Consider the following 13,141-nt stretch of genomic DNA (forward strand, 5'->3'; position numbering starts at 1 on the left):
GTCACTCGCAAAACGTGGCTATTGCACACTTGGAATGAGACTAGCTCAGAGTGAGTATAAAATACACACATACTTTGAGGACCTAGTATCAAAAGTGAATGCTAACTATATCAGTGATTTTCTTATATTGACTATGTGTTGAATAATAATACTTTGGATGCATTAGGTTACATAAAACATATCATCCAAGTCAGTTCCATCTCGATCTTTTTGCTTTTTGAAAGTTGCTCCCAGAATATGTTAGCTGGTTCAATTCTATTTCTATGAGACAGCTGCTATGAACAACAAACTTCCTTCTCTTTCTAAAGAAATTTGGCCCATCTTTTGGGTTCCTAATTTCAGTTATTTGCAAACCACATAATCTCCCCTACACAGGTACTGAGATACTGTTAATACTTGTCATCTTCCTTCTTCCTTGAAATCTTGTCACAGTTTCCTCTTTGAATGGCATTTGAAAGCAAAACATTACTACTTAAATCACAACTGATTAATCGTTGTGTCAAGAAAAACAGAATCCAAAAGTGTTTTTGTTGGAAAGGACAACCAATAGCACCATGTATTTCAAACACATAAGAAAGTGACCTTTCTTTCTTGGCAACATTTCCTCTAAAATCTTCATGTACTTCCTCATTCTCCTCTGATTAAACAAGCTTCCCCTGTAATGTAAGAATTCTCCATGAAACTACTTGGTTTCTATTTTACTTCTTCCTTGAGAACTCAAGTACTGGGGATACATCATTGACAAACGGAACTTACTGGGGAAATGCTTTCAAAATTCTGAAAAACAGATCTACTGCAAAAGAACTCACTATAAATTGATGATATTTTGTTATGTAAACAACAGATATACTGAAGTGAGGTGCCAAAGAATTAGAGCAGACATAACTTAGTAGATTAAATGAGATACAGTGGTATGTTCTGGGAAGCTGTGTTTTATATAAGACATTCTGCGAAAGAACAGAGGAAGCAAAGACGAATTTCTGAGGGAGTTCTGCAAAGCCTACAACTTCAAAGGAGAATTAGGGCAGCAAAGGAGGAAAAGGGCAGAAAATGAAGGGGAGAAACAAAACTAGAGTTTATCTTTCCAAATAGCATTACTTCTTGGGCTATCGGAAGATTGGGTAACAGTGTCAGGTCAATGCTTGTATTGCCATTTAAGTAACATTCATCACTTCAGGGCATGGGTATATGTGACTCTAGAATCAGAATTAGGCATCAAGCTCATTTAGAAGTTTAGTATGTTTAATTTTAATGAGACATCTTGTTTGGTATTAAAATTCATGAGACTCCCAGAACAGGTTCTCTGGACCTTTCATTGGAGAGTAAGGAATTTGACAATTTAACTTCTTGACCTGAGTAGGAAAATTCATATCTACAGACTATACTTATGAATCCCAGCAGCTTTCTGAAATTGAATCATTTCAAATTTAGTAGCTGTATACACTGTTTGCTCCAATTAGTGACCTCTGTGGGGATTTTTTTTTCCCCTTTGGAATTTACCAGTTTATAGCTGTCTGCCCATATAATAGACTGTTTTTGGGGCCTTTTAAAAAATCATGCTACCGAACCACCCAATGAAATGACAAACAGGAGCAATCATATGCACAGTTTAAGATGAGCTCAATGTCTTATATTTAGAACTATATCGATGCACAATTATTTCTTGGCTTGGATTCTTAATGGCTGTGTGACCTTGGGCAATTAGCTTTACCTCTCTGGGCTGCAAGATTTGTTTTTTTTTCCTTTTTACTAGTCAAATGCAAATACTTCCTCCTACCTTGCCAGGTTTTGAAATGAAGCAATAGATGTAAACCAGCAGGCCAGCAGTCCACATCAAGCATGCAGACATGCTGACAGATCTATGAAGACTTCTGGTGGGTACCAGGTTAGAACATATTTTTCATAATGATAATTCTGTTGTGGTTTTGGGTAGAGTTCAGCATAGTCCTTTACTGAGTTATAAACCGAATGTTCTTTGAATTCTACTTGAATTCCTCTTGGCTGGTGAAGTTCATGTCTGCTAGGACTGACTATCAGACTGTTGGTGAAGTTCGTGCCTGGTAGAATTGACTATCTGACTTATTTAGTCCACTGCCAAGGACTTGTTAATGCCTCAGATCCTAAATTAGAGCAGTGCTTTTCAAACTTTCACGCATTTGTGTTGTTAAAATACAGGTTTTGATGGGGCAAGTATGGGTGCGGGGGTGGTCCCAGCTTGTGCACCCAGGTGAGGCCCACAGTGTCGGGTCACTCTGAGAGGCCAGGAAACTTGGCAGGGCTTCTGCACCTCCACACTACTGACAGTTGGGACGGGAAAATTCCTTGTGGTGGCACGGGGAGGTCCTGTGCACTGCAGAAGGTTTCGCAGAACCCCTGGCCTGGCCCCCACTAAACACCAGTGACCTTTTCACCCCGTCATTCCAGCTGTGCCACCCAAAATGTTGCCAAGCGCGCTGGGCTGGGGGGGGGGGGCCGCGAAATCGCCGGGTTGAGAAACACGGGCATGTAGGATGCTACGATCCAGGTGCGCCCACGACAGCGAGCGCGGAGCCGGCGGGCAGGTCCCCGGGAAGCGATTCCGCAGATGGGAACGCCGAGGCGGGGCCGCGCGGGTGGGAAACCGGAAGGAGGGCGCGGAGGACCGGCGCGGTGCGCCCGCTCGGTGGTCCCCGGGGCACCGCGCCTCACGTGCTCCGGCCCCACGCGCGGCCGGCCCACCGGAAGCGGGCGCGGGGGCGCGTACACGCCGCACCCACGCGCGCCGGTCAGCCCAGACATGGGCCCGCGGGCGCCGGCGGCCGCCCGGCTTCGGGGTCGGGCTGGGACAGAGCGCGCGGGAGCCGGAAGGTCCTCGCCGGGACACGGCCCCGCCGCGACCCCGCGGCCCTGAAGGACCCGCCCCGACGCCGACCCCACGCCCGCCCGGGGACAGCGCTCACGGGAGGCGACCGCAGACTACCCACCCAGAAGAAGGCCGTCCATGTCAAAGATGAGGTGGGTGACGGGGCGCGGCGGGGGCGCGGGCGGGGGCGCAGCCATGGTGCCGCCTTCTCGGTCTACTCTAGGGAGTGGGGGAAGCCAAGCGGAGGTGCGCGCGCAGCCGCCCGCCCCGCGCACGCGCGCTTCCGGCCTTGGCAGCCCAAGTCGAGCCGGGCTGCGGTGCGGGCGGGCGCGACACGTTTGCCCGCGTCCACCACCACACCCCTCGCTTCACACCTGAAACGGGCTAGGCCGCTCAGCCAGGGGCCGCGCAGAACTGAGCGCCTAGTCTGGGGTCAAATTCATGGCTCGGAGTTAGATAAAGGGCGGGAATGTGGAAGGAGGGACCGTGTGACAGGCTGTGGGGTGGGGAGGACGGCTTGAGGATGCTCAGGGGGTCATCACTGCGGGCCGCCAGGTTGCAGCCAAATGGCTTTGGTCACGGGGTTGCCCGGTGGGTTTCTCCGAGCCCGAACCGCCAGCCCCCGGACACCAGGCGGGGTTCCCTTTCGGTTTCGCCCGCCCGCCTCTCTGCTGTCCTGGACCAGGACGCGGGCCCAGGACGGCAGCCGCGCGGCGCATGCGCACTGGCGCGGGCAGGGTGCGCCACCCGCATCTTTGAGCGTCCGGGGCTGGTGCATTGGCCCTTAGGATGAGTATGCATGGAGGATGCTGAAATTATAGTCATTTTTAAAAACGTCTTGCGATTTTTGCCTTCTTAGGTCTCATTTACCTTTTGACTGCTCTTGAGTTTTATTCCTTTTCCAATTTTGTTTGAATGCAACCAGAAGATCATTTTTTTTTCCATTCTTAGAAAAATACCTGTTTGTGCCTGTTTCTATCTCGTGTTCGTTTAGTGTTATACACGCTTAATGACGAAGGTAAGACCTTTTGAGAAGCACAGAGGAGAAAGTTCCAAAGACTTTAAAACGTGAGTGTGTATTTCTGGTTTAGTGCACCTATGGTGGATGCGGCACTCATGGATTCAGAAAGGGTCTTATCATCTGTGATAGGCAATGAGCCTCCGCGGGTCGCTTTCCCCATGGGCAAAATGGACATGTCAAAGGAGGCAAGGCAGGTGAAGCTCTTAGTACCAGTGCATAGTATATAGTCAATAAAATTATGTATTTTTAGCGCTGGTGCTGTAAGAGATTTCCCCCCATTTAGTACAATCACGATTTCACTTTGAGAACACTAGATTTCAGGGAAGGCAATTCATGAGCAAATTAGGAAGGGGATTGTGACTCAAATGCTGCCATTTGTGGTCTGTTTCCAATGACCATATATCTGTTTCCAATGACCATAGTCTGCTCCATTCTTCTCTTTACATCTGTGGGGTACAGATCCTCCCCTTTCCCCCTTCCCCCCAATTAATGGTGACAGGTTGGACCAGGGACCATCTTTCTTAGAGGCTGTCCATGGCCACATTCCTTGATGGTGCTGAGAAACCAGAAAGCTCTGGCTTCTATCTAAGGGGGGCCTCCACTTCAGCCCCTCACTACAGATTTCCCTTTCTTCTTCCCCCAGGTAACTTGCTGGTAACAGAGACCCAGGGAGCCTCTTTCAGGGGATGTGTTGAAAATTTTCTCGCCTCCTACCACCAGTTTCCCCCAAGCCCCGTAGATTCCGGAAGGGAGCCTGGTGGAGGGAGGTGACTGAATCGCTATCCCTGGCTTTATACTCTAAGATGTATCTGGTACTTTGGTGGGAAGGGGTGTTGTTCTTGACCCTGTTGAACCTCAGGGTGCAATCTGGCTCTGAAGGGAAGGTCAGGTTTGCTGCTCTGCAGTGCTGAACAGCAGAGGAGGGCCCGGACCAGCAGCAACAGCAGCTCCCAGGGGATCACTAGAAATGCAGACTCCCTGGCACCCCCTACCCAGACTGTCTGACTCAGCATCTGCCTTTCAACCAGGTCCCAACATGTCCTAGGCCTTCACTCCCTGCCCCCTGGGCATACCAAATACTTCACTGTGAGGTGGGGGTACGTGAGGACCTCTACTTATTCTTTTAACGTAAAGAAGTAGGAAATATGTTAAGCTTGACTAGCATATGATATGTGTGTGGATGCTCGTGAATGGTCTTGTGTTCTGGTCACTTCTCCCGGTATCCTTGTGCAGGGTGTCAAGGGGAGACACTATTGCCCTCCGTGATTTATCTGATTTCAGTATGATGCAATGTGCAGACTAGGGTAAAGTGTATTTACAGTGTACATCATTTAATTTTTAAACCAACCCTCCCAAAATGAACAAGATGGACAGCTTAAAGAAACACCTACAAAAAATAATAAAATGCAGGTTTGAGTTAGTGACAAGAAAGTGGAACTTCTGGCATCAGATTTACAGCCTTCACTGATGATGAAAAGCCCCACAGGTTTTGTCACATCTGTAAAGTTAGGACGTACCTATAGATAGGTATGCGCTATTCTAAAACTGTGTAAGTGGAGGGGGCAAAAACGCACCAGAGATCTGGAGCATTAGAATTTCCACACTTTAGAATTTCAGCTCTGGCCCTAGGATCCTCGCTGACTAGGTGTCACCGTGGACACGTGAGATGGGGCTCTGGTTCATCACGTCCCACTGATAGGGGTGCCGCTTGTCTCCGCACTGTAGCAGGGTTTGGGGCTCCTGGCCCCACACAGTCCTTTCCTGGCTTGCTCCTTCCCTCCCTTCCTTTCTTCCTTCTCTCTTTTCCTGCCTTCCTTCCTTCCTGTCCTCCTCAACTCCTTTCCTTTTTTCTTCCCTCCCTCTCTGTCTTCCTTTCTTCTTTCCTTCCTGATTTGCCACTGGCATGGCCCCTCCCTCCAGGACCTGTTGGGGTAGCTGTGCCCGCCTGCAGTGGATGTGACTGGGGGTGTTGTGTCTGGGGCCGTTTGCTGCCTCCTTCCCCAGGTTCACAAGGCGGGGTGCCCACTGGCCCTGCCACTGGACAGAACCCCAGCGTGGCCTCGCCGCACCGAGCGCCGTCTCTCATGCGCGCCTCGCATGACGGCTGCTTCGGATTAGACCACTTGCTCCCCTGAAAGGCTTTCATCTCGCCTTGCATCTTACATGAATTACACAGTGCACTGGTAGGTTTTCAGAAGTATTTATGAAGGGCATGTGCTGAGAGTCCAAGTTTAAAGAATGATTGGTTGTTGGTAGTTAAAATTGGGTCTTCGTTTCATGTCAGCTGTGGTAACAGCCACCAGCCCTCAGACCATGAGGGTGGACTCACTACTTTATTAATATAAACTGTCTCTTATTTCATTCTCTCAGCACCTCTTACAAGTTAGGCAATGCAACTGTTTTTCTTACCTTGCCCCCCCCTCCGGTAATGCACCTTAAAAGGAACAGGGTAGAAAGGTGGTCTTACTTCCTTAGAGCCAAAAAGCAAAACCTATTATTGTATTTCCCTATGTGTTTTAAAAATGTCTTATGAGTACATAGTCAAAACCCTAACCTGAACAGATACTTAATATGAAAATCCAATATAAAAATGATTGTACAAATAAAGGAAAAGGTGTTCTAGAAACCACCAGCAAAACACTATGAGGAAATAGGAACCTTCAAAATATAAACAAAAAGAAACTTTTTTTTTTTTTTTTTTTTTTTTTTTTTTTTTTTTTTATTTTTCCTCCCGCCTCCCAAGAAACTTTTTTTTTTTCCCTCTGGCAATTCTGATTTCGGTTCAGAGTGTGGCAGCAACCACATGGTCCAAGCAGTCAATTCTCGACTTGCAAATTTGCTCCTTTGTTTTGCCTGTGCTCACCTCCTGTGTGCCGGAGCAGGCAGACCTCCAGGAACAGAAGGCTGGTGGCATAGCCACCTCCTCAGCTTTGCCTGATCACATCAGCCTGGAAAGCCTGTCCCTCCTCAGTCCACAGCCACTTCCGCCGGAAACACTCCCGTTCCTGAGGTCGACGATGGTCTTCTCATTTTTTTAAAACCCAATATTTGACAAAATTACTCAATGGAGACCATTTCGTACCCTCTTTAGAAAGACTGTAGCATCTCCCCCAAACAGACTTTGGAGATACCAGACTACTAGTGTTAGGTGTCGGGTCCCCCGTGACTCTCAAGTTCTCACCACCTACTCTCTTGGAGCAGTTCAGTAAGGATGTGGTGTCTCGCCAAGTTGCAGTAAACACCAAACACGCTGCAATAGCAGAGTAAATTCACATAGTAAAACGCACAGGATCTTGTTAAATACCTCAAATAGTTAAGATGTTAAGAATCTTAAGGGGAATGAGATGTGTATACATATATATATATATACACACACAGATATGTTATATAATATATGTAAATAATATGTTGGTGTGGGTAATTTTAAGGGACTTTAGAGGGAATGTCTTTATATATATAATTGAAATATATTTAATGTGCATATATGCACATGCATTTTAATGTTATATATTATATGAACAATTGTGTGCAGTTCCAAGAAAGTTAAGAGGAAAGGTCATTATATTTAATTCATATAAATATACGTATATATGTGTATGTGGTTTGAAAAAACTTAAGAAGAAAGGTCTTTATATATAATACATATCTGTATGTGTGTGTCTATATATATTTATATATAATTGCACTGGTTTGAGAGTTGTATAATAGGCTAAGTGAAGTAGATGGATCTAACAGGTACAAGAAATGTATTTTGTTCTTTTGTGGGCACATTTCAATCGCATATGTTTGTTAGCTGCTGTTGTATTAATGTATGAAGAATAACATCTGAAAAGCATATAGTTCAACTCAATTTCCTAGGGCCATTTGAACTACTCTGAAAGAACCTTAAAGGTAATCAATTTCCCTGTCTCCCTCCTTCTGGAGTAAAGTAGGTATATATACCTTATAAACGAAGGCAGTTTACTAGGACTTAGTTTAGGGCTTAATAATAAAGCTGTAACTTCAAACACCAAATTGCAATATATCAAGCAGAGGCCGTTATTAGCCCTGTTAGTGAAGAATGAGCAGCGAATGAAAATTAAAAACCTGGAATAACCAAAAATACCTACCCAGAAACTGTTCAAAGTTTTCCCTCTTCCTACTTTGGTCTGCCCCCCACACACACATTACTCATAGCACGCATAGGAGAATTCTGGGAGGGGTTTCCCATGTGTTTTTGCCCTTTGCTGCGCCTTAACCTTCCTTTTAATACCCAGGGGGCATCCCAGGACCAGAAATATGAGCACAGTTGAGATATTTTAGTATTTCTAGACTTTACCGGGGTGACATATGGTTTGGTGGAGAACAGCAAAGCCCATCTGGATATAGAGAAAGCTCCCAACTGGCGAGCCCCTGGCATCGTGGACAAGAGCACAGGAAGGCTGCACACTGGCTTCTGGAGCTCCCAGCATCTCCCCTTACCTGTGCCGAAGAGAAGAGCCTTTCTGTGAGCGCTGTGTTGTTCTCATCACAGTTGCCTGATTTGCATTGGAATGCCTGTTCCTTGGTTCAGGGCCCTAATTACCAAGCTTTGGTCTTTGCTCACACGTTTGCTGCATGTCCAATCTTCACGAGTGACTCTTTGCTGGCTAAGCTCTGAACGATGATGGCATGGTGTCCTGCCCTCCTCGTTCTACAGGACTCCCGAATTTTCCACTAAGAGTCTCTCTACTGGGCTCTTCCTGGGTAGAGCTCTAGGGAGAAGGTGTGCCCAGAGATAGCTTGAGGGTCAACACAGGTTTAGGAATGTCACACATCAGGTAGGTTCAACCCTGAACAATGTCATTAAGCACCTACACAGATTCAGATAACAAAGTATGCACTGTTTTTATTTTGTTTTGTTTTTTCAGTCCTCCAGGACATTTGAAAAAGTCTGTGCCTGTTATGACCTCAAAGCACAGTGGTTTTCATAGCTCTGTAAAATGAAATCCTTTTCCTTCTCCTCTCTAAAAATTGCCAAAAAGGAGCATCTATTTCTTTGTCAGACACCGTGCCCTGGGCCATTATCTGCAGTCAATAACTCTACCTGGAATATGTCCTTCTGCCTGTCTTACGGATGACAAACCGGTGCCCCAGGAGGTTAAGCCCTTTTCTGAGGCCACACAGCTAGTGAGTGCTGGAATCAGGGTTGGATTCATTTCCATCTGACTCCAAAGCCCTCCTTCCACAAATTAAGATGAATCATTCTGGGGAGATATTTACTGTTAACACGGTACTCAGTTGCCAGCATCATCAGCTGAACTGCAAAGAGACAGCGTCATGGAGTAATCTGCCATGTAGATAGCCGGGAACCCAGTGGCTGTCTGGCTTCACAGCAAGGGTGTAAGAGAAAAAGAGACAAGAGGGTTTGTGAAGAGGTTTCTGTAGCATGGGAGCCTGCCGTTTCCCGGGTGGGTGGCATGCATCTCTCCTGACTGCAGGACAGTGGGGAGGCTTCCGTGGCACCCCTCAGGGAGGATTGTGCAACTCTTGGGACCTGAGTCACTGGCCCCTGCCTCCTGCCTGCTACAGCTACAGAGACTCCTGGGGTTGCAGGCTAGTGGAATGTGTGGGTACAGTCTGTCCTCCCAGACTCCCTCAAACAAATACGCGTGACCAGATGACCTGAACCACCAGATGAGGACCAGCAGAAGGAGGGTTTGCAGACATTTGGAGTTTTGCTCCATAAAAGTCTCCTGGGAGGACAAGAGTCACCCCTAGAACATCAGCTGGAGGGAGAGACCACACTGCCCTCATCTCAGGAGTAGCAAAAGGGAGAAGCAGACGGGACAGCTTCTAAGAACCTAGGAAAATACCTCTCTGGTTTGCCTGAAACCCGCTGACAATGGCACCAGTGAGAAAAGAACCTTCCGTTCCTTTTGCTTCCCATTCCCTCTGCACTTCAGGCATGGAGAGGGGAGCAACTGCAGCTGGAGATGAAGGCAGAGGACAAATGGGGAAGCCAGAAGTTTCCCTCTGCCTGCCCTTCCTGAATTAAGTATGACTCGGATTTCACCAAAAGGCAATTACGTTTTATCTCCCTGGCTCTCTATTAAGCTTATTCATTGCAGAAAAGTTTTATACCAGCTAGTGGTCAAAGTTCCAACATGGCCCACCATATTTCTGCCATTTAAAAGCCCTTCCTGCCAGACCACCCAAGCATGCCTGAGCTGGGGGAGGGGTGGGGAGATAAGCAGAAGTCTTACCCTGGGATCAAAACTATAGAGATTTGGTGTTGCAGTAGAAATCTAATTTTGAGCTTTAAAGCATTTAGATGGCAGAAACGTCATGGGACATGTTGGAACTTTGACCACTAGCTGGTATAAAACATTTCTGCAATGAATAAGCTTTATAGAGAACCAGGGAGATAAAACGTCATTGCCTTTTGGTGAAATCCAGATCATACTTAACTCAGGTTAAAATATTTTTCAGGTTTCAGTGTGCTCTATCCCTTGGTTATTATTAAGAATGGAAAATAGGCTAACGCTGCTGCATTATACATTATTTGAGCACCTACCGAGAGCCAGAGGCATGCAACATAATTAAAAAATAAGCAATATTTTATTTATGGAAGTAGAATCATAAAAACAAAACCTCAGATTTAGGCTTTCCTTTCCTTTCTGTTGTTGTTGTTTTTTCCTTATTCCCTAAATGAAGTAAAGCAAAGTTCCCTAAATGAAATAAAGCAAATGACATGAGGAAACAAAAGAGAAACACACTGGAGGTTATTTTTTCCTGGGGTATGAGTTTCCCTCAAGGTGTCAGGTCAGAAGATTCCCTGCTGTGGAGTCAGCACTGCTGGGACACCTCCCTACCTCAGCACCCACAGGCAGGATGGTGGCCTTGCCCATTGCCTAACCTTGGATGTTGACAAAGAGAATGAATTCCTCGAGGCTCTTTGTGCCGTGTTGTGCGTGCAGGTCACTTAACAAACAGGCTAGCAGGGGCTAGGTGCATCGGGCTCTGGGCAGATCATTTAAAACATAACCTTTGCCATTCCTACCCTACACCTGCATCCCATTATTGATAGAAACACAGTAGTCACCATGTATCTGTCTGGCCCACCCCACCGTTTTGTAACCTCTCCCTCCTTTGTGAACACACGCTGGCTCTCCTGGCCGTGCATGGTGAAAGCAAATCCAATGCCCGCAGGCAATGCTGTCGGTGAACTTCAGGGTTGTTTTTTCTAGGTCAGGAGAGCCAAAAGGTGAGTGAGGATTGCTGTTAAGTATTCAGAACTGGCCCATGAAGCTCCTCCAATGTGATGACTTGGCAAAGGAAGTCCAGCTTCCCTCTGATTGATGTCTAAAACATGTGGGGCATTGGGGAAGGCCAGGTGGAGAAACACATGCGTTTAAATAACTTTTTTATGATAGATTCACCGATTACTCAGTGATGACATTATTGCCAATGATGGTCCAATATAACTACCCGGGCTGTCAAATGACTGTTCACACATTGGGAGCGTTTGGCTGGGTTGCTGTCCAGCGTGATAATGCGAAGAGCTGTTTAAGATCCTTGAAGGACAAGTACAGAGTGTCTGGGTCTCCCAGTTGCTAGCCCTGTCTGAAAGCCTTATGAGAACTGGTAAGTTGGATTATCATTGTTATGGTTTTGTTTCTCTGCTGCTAAGATGTTGACATACATGATGAAAGGAAATTGCTATGGGGAATATTTGCTTTGGTTGTACTGCTTCGAAGGAAGTCTAAAGGTTTCTACTTCTTCCCCTTTCTGGAATTAGCAAAAGGGCAGGCAGGGCAAGCGTTAATAAGTGGAAGAGCGAAGTCTTGACTCTGGGAGATAGTGTTTTAACTTCTCTGCCGTGTTTGTACATTTTTATCTGTAGTGTTACATTAAAGAAAATATCTGTCAAACCACCTACAACCATTTATCTAATATATTTTCATTTGTTCATTTTCCCTGAAAGAAGGCAGTCTTTAGGGAGAAGAAAGTAATTGGCAAATAGTCTTTCTTTCTTTCTGGATTAAAGCGGTAGTTTGAAAACATGGGCTTGGTTTAAAAACGAATAATGCACAGTTTAGAGGAAAGATATCTAAAAGGAAATGAGCAAAGTAGGAGGTGCATTTTGTGCTATAGCTTAGTCAAAAGGGAAATTGAATAAATTAACCTTATGTGTCAAAATATTAGACCCACTGTTTGAGTTATATACAATGTATATAAATGTCTTTGCCATTCAAGGAGTCCGTGAAAAATTGGAGTTTTTCTAAGTTTACTGCTTACTGCTTTTCCAAAACATGTATTTGAGAAGGAATAGTAGTTTTACTTCTTTTTACTTTTTTTCTCATTTACATTTTTTCTCATTCTTTTTTTTAAAAAAATTTAAATATATGGAATTAAAATCTGTCATGAACGCCTTAAATACATATCCTAAAAATGGGAAAATGACAAATATTCCTACTCCATTGAGGGGCATACATGTAGATCGCTGAATTTATTATCCTCAAGGCCATGGTGTGTAATGTTTCTTAACAGGGCGCATTGATTTTGCTCTAAGATGTGGGGTTTATTACTCAATTGTTTCAGAGTGTGTTTCGCTATGTAGACCATCTCTATAAAGAGGACTTTGTTGACTGAGGAATGACTATGTGGTTTAGAAATTGGCAACTATTTTCTGAAAATTCAAATTAATTACAGAAAATGGAGGCATCGGAAACAACCCTGCATACCGCAGATAATCTACCAATTATTAACCAACCAAATGAATCATTTTTTTTCCAAAGAGAGATGCTAAGACATTCATTGAATCCCTTTTAAATAAACCCTCTGCATTAATCACGTGGCTGAATTATATAAGTGATGATAATGAATGAAGAGGTCTAGTTCTAGCTAACTTCTTATCTGGGTATCAGTGTATTTCATGGATACATCAGTTTTGTCTTCTGTGCCAACCATTGCAGATTGAATTAGAGGGGTGTTAAAAAAAGAGTTTGCATTGAAAATGATGTCACTAAAAGTGTTGAAACTATTTTATAGAAAAACAATTTCATTTTATGATCATTTGCGGCATGCATTCTTTGTCTCAATAAACACATGATAATGCTTGACAGTTTATACCTGTGAATTGGTGTCTACAGGGGCATTAGTGTTTGCCAACTGAGAAATTGCCCTATATTGTTTATAATGAGATTATAATGTAACAGTTGAGGATATAGATACTGGGATAGAGAAATCTGAAAGCTTTTAGTGCATGAAAAAAAAAAAAAGACTGTAAAGATCCCTGTTGATATTAAAAACTTAAA

General features: G+C 45.0%; 2 protein-coding genes across 6 annotated transcripts in view; one reads left to right on the forward strand and one right to left on the reverse strand.

Annotated features, from left to right (window-relative positions):
* The window catches only part of PUDP (pseudouridine 5'-phosphatase), a 71,652-nt gene extending 68,553 nt beyond the window's left edge, over positions 1-3,099 (reverse strand). Inside the window, exon 1 of the mRNA XM_012782472.2 lies at positions 2,964-3,099. Within this exon, the coding sequence (XP_012637926.1) occupies positions 2,964-3,039 (76 nt within the window). The 5' untranslated portion in view covers positions 3,040-3,099. The remainder of the gene's footprint in view (positions 1-2,963) is intronic.
* Positions 1,818-13,141, forward strand: part of STS (steroid sulfatase) — a 151,643-nt gene continuing 140,319 nt past the window's right edge. For 2 of the 5 annotated variants that reach the window (XM_012782469.3, XM_012782468.3), the window contains exon 1: positions 2,798-2,994. Coding sequence is in view for 2 of the 5 variants with exons in the window: in XM_012782468.3 (XP_012637922.1) it covers positions 2,981-2,994 (14 nt within the window). In the remaining 3 variants the exon portion in view is untranslated. The other 3 variants (XM_012782470.3, XM_012782471.3, XM_075999257.1) reach the window with 3 other exon arrangements.

The sequence above is a fragment of the Microcebus murinus genome, chromosome X (assembly GCF_040939455.1).
Source record: "Microcebus murinus isolate Inina chromosome X, M.murinus_Inina_mat1.0, whole genome shotgun sequence".
NCBI lineage: Eukaryota > Metazoa > Chordata > Mammalia > Primates > Cheirogaleidae > Microcebus > Microcebus murinus.